Below are 9093 nucleotides of genomic sequence, written 5' to 3'. Positions count from 1 at the left end.
TGTGCGTTCAAACTTTGATACAGTATTTCACCCGCGTGTCTCTGTACAAACAATACACTAAAGCTACTTTTAATTTAAGTAGCCTGGGTGCAGTACAAATTTTTGCGGGAAAAAAGTATAAGAAAATTTTTTTCTTATAGAGTATACCATATAGAATGTCAGAAAAAAAATCCCCATCCCAGGGTCTTGGGGATAATTTTTTACGGCACTTTTAAATTTTGGCCTATATAACACACACAAATGCCTATTAACACACACAAATACCTATATATAGGGGATAGGGAAAACCAATTCACGTTTTTTTTACTTGGAGTTGTGTTATGATGATTCAAATTTGCTGAGGCTTACTTTAATAACTACTTCTCATAGTAGTTGATAAATCGAGTCGATAACAATGACATCATCATGCCAGAATCCAATATGGCGTCCAATTTGGCGGAAAACATGGTATTGCTAAACCCCGCAAACCCTTGCAAACCTAAAAAAAAACATAGAAAACCCCACCGAACCAACATAAAAGTGATTGAATCATGTAGTGTACGACCCACTGGATATATCCATGTAAAAAAAAAAATTAAATTTCTACTGTTAACTACTTATTTTTGGGGTAAAACATCATTTTTTGGTAAAAAATGATTGCTAATTTTTAACCAAAAAATGATGTTTTATCCCAAAAATAAGTAGTTAACCGTAGAAATTTTAATTTTTTTTTACATGGTCATACCCAGTGGGGCGTACACTCCATGATTCAATCACTTTTATGTCGGTTCGGTGGGGTTTTCTATGTTTTTTTTTAGGTTTCCAGGGGTTTGCGGGGGTTTAGCAATACCCTGTTTTTCCCGCCAAATTGGACGCCATATTGGATTCTGGCATGATGATGTCATCGTATCGACTTGATTCATCAACTACTATGGGAAGTAGTTATTAAAGTAAGCCTCTACTAATTTTAATCATTAAAACACAACTGCAAGTAACAAAAACTGTTAATTGATTTTCCCTATCCCCTATATATAGGTATTTGTGTGTGTTAATAGGAATTTGTGTGTGTTATATAGGCCAAAATTTAAAAGTGCCATGACAAATTTTCCCCAAGACCCTGGGATGGGGATTTTTTTTCTGACATTCCATATGGTATTACTCTATTAGAAAAACCAAAAAACATTTTCCTATACTTTTTTCCCGCAAATGTGTATAGCCTAATAATTGTTCTGCACCCAGGCTAAAGGCCTCCCAATTTGATTTACTTAGTCGTAAACACCTCCATTATCTATAATTGTGATAATATTTTTTACAACTAGCAATTCAAGTGTCCTCTCCAGGCAACCAATTGCTCATATAATTCAGTGAAGTTTACTTTAAAATTCCCAGCATTTAAACATTCTACTTTACTATGTGTATTGGCCTGAAATTAGTTTATGATTTGGAAAGGGTCAAATTCTGTTTAGGTTTACAATATAATAAAGTTTGTGAGCTTTAATATTATGTATTATGGTTGTGGTAGTAGTAACCAACTTTCTTTGGCAAAGAGAGAAATCAACAATGATAACAACCACGGTGAAACGCATAATTTGACGCGCGCGTTCAAACATTATTAATTGTACGCACTCGTGATCTTTGTGATCACTTGTGATTTCTATGTGATACCTTTTCTTAATTGCGCATTAAGTGTTTCAATTTTGTTTCTCTATTGTAGTTACCCCAGATTACTACTTGCATAACGAACGGGAACCGACAGAGCACGACTGCAAGAGACAGAGACGCATGCGCACAACATTCACATCTCAACAATTAACAGGCCTGGAAAAAATCTTCAGAGTTACACATTATCCAAACTATGACTTAAGAAAGCGATTATCAGAAACAACCGATCTTGATGATGAACGAATTCAGGTAGCAATGTTTCTATGGTTTAACTTCTATGGTTTAACTTCTATGGTTTAACTTCTATGGTTTTCCATAAATAAATTTAAATCGTGGAGAAAAGATAAAGAAAAATTATAATATTTGATACTGATTGATTATTTGAGTATTCTTTATTTTTCACACAAAATTCATAAAATATATCAAAAGAAGAAAATAAAATACAATAAAGTGTGAAAAAAAATAGAAGTTATAATAACAGATCCTTTTAGATTTGGTTCCAGAACAGACGTGCAAAATGGCGGAAGTATGAGAGACTTGGAAACTTTGGTGGACTTGAGCACATGAAAGAAACAGAAGTAGTGCCTGCCCCAAGGGCTGCAGCAGAGCAGTACTCGACGACAAAGGAGGTAAGATCGTTCTCCAAATTTTGGTGGTGCTTTATCAAAAGTCCTATATGCTAGCTCATATTATTTGCATACATTACATTGTATACATCATTTGAATACAAACTTAATTATTTCTTTTTTTTTCAGAGCTGTTATCGTTGGTAGGTCTGGTATCTAGAACCTGGATGTGTGGTTACCTTTTCTTGGTAGGCCTACTACTCTGCCGCGTTGTAATGTAAAGTTAAAGCTGATACAATCTCGTGAAAAAGTTGAGTGTTACCGAACTTTGCTGGGTTGTTAAATCTGGTTCACAGAACGTCCCTTCTATAGTTGTTCTCTGTCGTCTGAGACCTAGATTGTCCTCCTTCAACTCATTACAATACGAAGTTGAAGATTTTCAATCAATAGACCACTACTTGTACAAACAAATGAATATTCTACCAAAGGTCAAATTGTGTCGAGTCAACACAAGTATGAACATCTTCCTTTTGTTGGATACAGACTTAAGTAGGTTATTATTATGATAGCGTCATTGTCAAAAAGCGTTTAATATAATTAACTGAAGGCGAGGCTGTTTCATGGTGACTCGTCATTTTAATTAATAATTCATTTGAAATTTTATGTTAAAAATGAAGCAATACTATTAATCAATCAATCAAATTTGTCCATTCCCCTAAAATAATTACTATCAGTCGCGTACCACCGCAATCCTGTTTCGCGTCTGTACGCGCACACACATGAACAATGTGCTTCTTCTTGTTGATGGCATTGGTGCGCGACAAAGTTGAGGATTTTTTTATTAGAGGGGTATCTACAAATTAAAGGGACAGTGTTTTTTTTTGTGAAACAATCCAAACTGTATGCGATCGTATACACTCATACGAAAGATTATTGATCTTCCGCTTTAACACATGTTCGTTGTATTAACTAGCTTGAAATGTTTTTAATTTTAATATTCGGAAGATTCCATTATGTGTATATCAACTATACTTAATAAATATGTCTTTTTATATTGTAAATCATTATATTTATTATTTATATCTTTCGTTAACTTTCTACTAAAACAATACACTTATTATTTCTATAACTTATATTTTTGATTATAACATATTTTGTAATCGGTTTTTATTGCTTTGTCATTACTCAACCTCTACATAAATGGTACATTCCAAAAACTTTTAGCACTTATATCACGCATGATGCTGTAGTGTTTTAGTCCATATGTGCTAGCGCGTGCATTAGTCGTGGTAAAAGAGTTGAATATTGCAGCAGCAGATATTATCATCTTATCTTTATCAACCAAGAAAGACGAGTCGTATTTTTTTCAAGATGATTCTTAACGAATCTGATTCGATACAAACACTACAGGATGAGTTATTGGTTCTTCAATCAAATTCCGATTTATTTTTTAAAATAATTATGGCTTGCTTAATATTTTGTAAGTATTTATTTATGTTATTGTATTTCTCAAATTATTAAGTAGGATAGAAAAGTGTAAACCGACAGATGTGTTTTACTTGGTGCAATCTTTTATTTTTTTTGTATTTCGATGTTTTTTAAGGGCAACTGACTCTTTGAGTTATAGTAATTGTTTTGCTTTAGTTGCCCCTGACCCTTGTTCTCTGTTTCTGTTCTGTTCTGTATCTGTGTTTTGGTCGAATAAATAAATGAAAAATGAAATGAAAATGACAGAGAATGTTGTAGAGGATGTCAACATCCGTAGTTATTGATGTTTTTAAATCACAAAGAACATTAAAGATTTTTTTATTGTTTTTTGAATATGCAATTGTATTGGTTTTTTTTTAGAAGTGAATAACTTGATTAAAACTGCAAAATCACCTACTTAAAGTCTGATTTTATTAACCGTAATTTTTCATGATTTTGGGGGACAATACATGTTTATATATGTAACAACTTTTCTACTTATTTTGAGTAGGCCTAATATAAAGCTACTTATTTTGAGTAGGCCTAATATAAAGTTTGGATAGACGTCTTATGATATACTCAGTGTGTAAACAAATATTTAGAGGAATATACATCCTTGCCCACAGCAACAACATTGTGTAGGCCTATTGTAAATTGACGAAATAAAAGCAGAAGATCAAACTCAATCAAAATGTATTGTAATTGTAGCTTGACCTGTTGAGGTTTGAGTGAAGAGTTTGAGGACAAATCGTTGGATTAAAACGTCTTTCTGAGGAAGGCCGGAGACTATATTTTAATCATTACTACGTTATATATATATATTTTTTATTATAAATTATTAATAATAATTAATATTAATTTACCGTATTATTAATAAGTCTCTTAATTTTCAGTTATGCAATGTGGTTTTGCGTTTTTGGAAGCGGGGTCGGTGAGGAGTAAAAACACAACAAACATCCTGATCAAGAATTTTTTGGATATCTGTAAGTCATTGTGTTTTTAACACATTGTGTTTAAAAAACCAGATGGGTATTATAATACTAGAGAGTGACTTATTTTTATTTTATTCAATACACAGCCAACAGAGATAAAAATAAACCCTCCTGTACTAAGATAAAACGAAACAATGAATAGGCCTACAATATACATTAAATAACTTACTATTTTAGATCTAAAACGTAAGAAATCCATCATTAAAATTCAAAGTATTATTATTAAGAGCTAATTTTTGAAACTTTCTATTTAATTCTAATTTTATTCTAGACGCCATTCTTCATTTATTTTATCATGCAAATTAAATATAAAGAATACCTATTGAATTTCTCTCTATAGGTATTGGCAGTGTATTTTACTGGGGCGTTGGTTATGCGTTCGCGTTTGGTCCTGGTGGAAATGCGTTTATTGGATCAGATTGGTATTTCATGTATAACATGCCAAGTGACCAAGTTGACGATTGGTTCTTTCAATTTGTTTTTGCCGCTACCGCCGCTACAATCGTATCAGGTTCGATGGCAGAGAGAACTGAGTTCGTAGCCTACCTGGTGTATAGCGTCATTTTAACAGGTAAAACGCGTTTATTTTGAATCAACATTAGGCCTAGTGTTTAACATGTTGATACTTATAATACCGTAGGCATTTTATCAGTAACACGTTTTTCATCTTAAAATCGTTTCTTTCAGGCTTTATATATCCAGTTGTGACGCATTGGGCGTGGTCTGATGACGGTTGGCTGACAGAGATGCCAAATAATCCACAAATTGCGTTTGACGTAAGTAGGCCTATTATTTATTTCTAATAATAATATTCGTTACTTTATTATAATTTATAATTGTTAGATTTAAGTTTGTATTAAGAATAAACGAATAAACTTGAGAAGAAAATCTGTTTCTGTTTCTGATACGACACTAGGACGTCGATATCAAAATTCGGCTAAAAGTTTCAGAAACAAGTTCAGCTAATCCAGCCATTGTTGACTTTTTTTAGGATTTTGCTGGCAGTGCAGTAGTTCACATCTTGGGCGGTTCAGTAGCGTTGATTGGTGCTGTTATGCTAGGCCCACGAATCGGTCGATTTGACGCCAATGGTAAACCAATCACTATCCATGGACACACCGTACCAGTACGTTAATAACTAACTTTTTGAAATTCAACAACTTCACTGTACTTGCAAAATGCAAAGTAACTTATCTTTGTTTGTAATTGTTTGAATAATAACGTTTTCCACAAGTTATCTTCCTGATTTATTTTATAAATTTGCCAACAGACCATAGGCCTACCTATTAAATTAAAAAAAATCGATATATATAGATGACGACACAAAAGCCTATTTAAAATCTCGAGTTATTTGTACCTTCAACATAGGTTGAAACGTTAATTAGCGCGCCCTCTATATAATATATTTTTACATTTCACTCTGTTTCAGAGCGATTAAATTGTTTTTACTTTTGTAAGAATCCTGTTTCAGAAAGACTTGTACATTTTCATATCATATTCAATTTTATTTATAGAAGTATAACAACCTTGTTGCGACTGCTTCATACCCAAACAATTTATGTTTTAACTATACTCATCTTAGATTACCTACCTATACAACTTTTGAACTACAGTAGTCTAATTGATTTGTTTTATTTCTAGTTTGCAGCATTGGGTGGATTCATTCTATTCTTGGGTTTCCTCGGTTTCAATGGCGGTTCGCAGGGCAGTATTTCAAACGATGGTGACGGTGTAGTGGTCGCTGAGTCTATCGTCAACACAGTACTGTCTGGAGGTGTTGCCGCTCTATGTGCTCTTATCATTAAACAGACGTTTTACAAAGGAAATCAGTGGAGTTTGTTGACAACAATCAATGGAGGTCTTACTGGAATGGTAGGTTCTTTTCTCATTTATTTTCACATTAGTTTAAATGTTTTACAAGTTTGTACTCCGGTGCTCATTTTTTGTAGAAGTTGAACCTGTGTAGATTTAAACCAAATAAAGGTAACATTGTTCGTTATCCTCCTTTGTGTGTCATAATATTTGGTTGGTGTACAATCGAAAAACACACAAGAATACATTGTTGTATGATTACAGGTTTCAATTTGTGCTGGATGCGACTCTGTTAGTCGTTGGGGTGCAGCTGTTATCGGCTTTGTAGCTGGATGTTTGTTCATTCTTGTTAGTAAACTGGTCTTAAAGGTACACATTGATGATCCACTGGACGCAGTTGCAGGTAAGTAAAAGTAAAAAATAGGTAATATACTACATAGCTATTGAGTCTAAAATTCATTCTGCCCTGCTTATAGTGCATACCGAGATGGCCCATACTAGATAAAGTGTGGTTCCCACTAGAACGCACCGCAACGACGTATTGATGCAAAGTGCTGTATTGCGTAATCACAAGTGGGAACCGACGACGTAAGGTTTGATTTCACGCAGGCGGGAGTAAACACAATTATCGGAAGGGCATTTTCTTATGTTGCGTAGTAGGTTGCGTTGCAAGTTGAAACCAAGCTTTAAGTGTAGGCATAAGGAAAAATCTTATCGGGAGTGGAATTTACTTCTTGGCGATTCTAATGAACATTCACACTGTATTTTTAGTTCACTTGAGTGGAGGATTCTGGGGAATCATCGCAGTCACAATTTTCGCAAGGGATACTGGGATTGTTTTTACATGGGATTCTGACTCCTTTCTCGTAAGTATTAAACTTATAGAATAATATAGAACGCCGTTTACGCAATAATTCAAGAACAATCGTATTCTGCATTATCAATTGTCGAATGTTTCATGTTTAGTTTGACCATGGAAAAATGGTTTGACATAGGCTTAATGTGTCTGTTGAAATTGCAATAGAAGGCAAAATTGTTTCATGTAACATTTCCTTTGTTTATTTTTAAGAGCCTTTTATGGAACTTTACTGGAGCAATCTCAATTTTCACCTGGTCAGTCGCCACGTCTTTGATCATGTTTGGGACGATGAAAGCGTTCAATATTCTGCGAGTTCATCCAACTATTGAAAAAAAAGGTTAGCCTACTTCGGGTTTCTAAAAATAAGATACTGTAAAAACGAGTAAAACAACCCCAAACATTTGCATTTTATAAAGTTACAGGCCTATCATTTACTATGTAAAAAGTAAAATATAGTGGTAATTGTATCTATTTTGTGTTGTATAGGTTTGGATATAGCAAAACACGGGGAACCAGCCTATCCATTGACAGCTTATGGACACGGTTGGAACATGAATAACTACGTTGATAAGGACATCGAAACTGGTACGTACACGGATGGCTATGTACACGTATGGCTACGTTCACGTATGGATACGTACACGTATGGCTACGTAACTCAAAATAGCCGTACAGTAACCTCTTTGGTGATAATGCAACATTTCTTGTTGCGCATCAAAATGCACCAGTAATACTTTATTATAAGACGCAGTTGAATAGGCAAAACACCCGTAGATGAATGATTATATTAGACGTTTATGTCGAGTGAAACCTTTATTCACAACAAACTTTTTTTTCTGTTCAGGTATACAATTCTCTTTCAAAAGTATACTTACATTGTGCTCATCACCAGTAAAAGACAATCCAAAAGATGAAGCGTCGCTGACGCCCTCCGTGCCGACAATTCATTCAGTGGAGGAAAGAAGCACGAATATTAATAACTCCGCTTCCAATTTAAACAAAGATTACAAAATGAGCGCATCTACTGCATCTATAGATACAATTCCAGAGCATATACGATTGGAGGGATCACAGCAGTTTGCTGAACGTCTACAACTTGGCGTGGTAAATAACGGAATGGTTTCCGATAACGAATCAGATTCGACTCAGGAGGCAGTGGCATATTAGCTTGTATTACTAGTATCCAGTGGCCGTATTCACCAATCACCCTTAAGTGAGATACTCATGTATTAAGTATTTCACTTAACTCAATAAATATTTAAGTATTTCCCTAGTGTTCACTTAAATCATGGAGGTATCTCCATTCTTAGATAGGAGATTGTTTTTAAAATTATCATATGGATCTTATTGGCCTATCCTATCTTTTTCATCGTTTTTTTCAAAATGTAATCGATTGGTAGCTGGTTGGCGCTAAACACAAGTTGACCGATTACTTTAATCGATAAGTATATTGAGTATTGATAATGGTACATCGCCCTCAAGGCTGATGCATATGACGATGGTGTTATTTGATGATGATGATGAAGAAGATGTTGACGATGATAATGATGTACATTATGATGTTAATGACGATGATAATGATGTTGATGTTGATTGATAATGATGATGACGAGGATGATGATTATGTTGATGATGATTATGTTTATGATGATGATGATTATGTTGATGATGATGACGATGATGATGATTTTGATGATGATTGATAATGATGATGACGAGGATGATGATTATGTTGATGATGATTATGTTGTTGTTG

General features: G+C 34.1%; 1 protein-coding gene across 1 annotated transcript; it reads left to right on the top strand.

Annotated features, from left to right (window-relative positions):
• Positions 1 to 3638: 3638 nt before the first annotated feature.
• Positions 3639 to 8504, top strand: LOC140055591 (putative ammonium transporter 1). The gene is made up of 11 exons (XM_072100928.1): positions 3639 to 3687; positions 4568 to 4657; positions 5007 to 5237; positions 5354 to 5442; positions 5658 to 5792; positions 6308 to 6538; positions 6743 to 6881; positions 7250 to 7344; positions 7548 to 7674; positions 7824 to 8006; positions 8182 to 8504. The coding sequence occupies exons 1-11, from the start codon at positions 3669 to 3671 to the stop codon at positions 8502 to 8504; spliced, it is 1662 nt and encodes a 553-aa protein (XP_071957029.1). The 5' UTR covers positions 3639 to 3668.
• The last annotated feature ends 589 nt before the right edge of the window (positions 8505 to 9093 follow it).

Source organism: Antedon mediterranea, chromosome 7, assembly GCF_964355755.1.
Source record: "Antedon mediterranea chromosome 7, ecAntMedi1.1, whole genome shotgun sequence".
Taxonomy (NCBI): Eukaryota; Metazoa; Echinodermata; class Crinoidea; order Comatulida; family Antedonidae; genus Antedon; species Antedon mediterranea.
Note: the sequence above shows the minus strand (reverse complement) of the source record. Positions and strands in the feature narration are given on the sequence as shown.

What these genes read in the sequence shown, in the direction of transcription:
- LOC140055591 (XM_072100928.1), top strand. An exon ending in CAAGAATTTTTTGGATATCT is followed by an intron (nt 4,658 to 5,006) that starts GTAAGTCATTGT and finishes TTCTCTCTATAG; the next exon opens with GTATTGGCAGTGTATTTTAC. An exon ending in GGGATTCTGACTCCTTTCTC is followed by an intron (nt 7,345 to 7,547) that starts GTAAGTATTAAA and finishes TTTATTTTTAAG; the next exon opens with AGCCTTTTATGGAACTTTAC.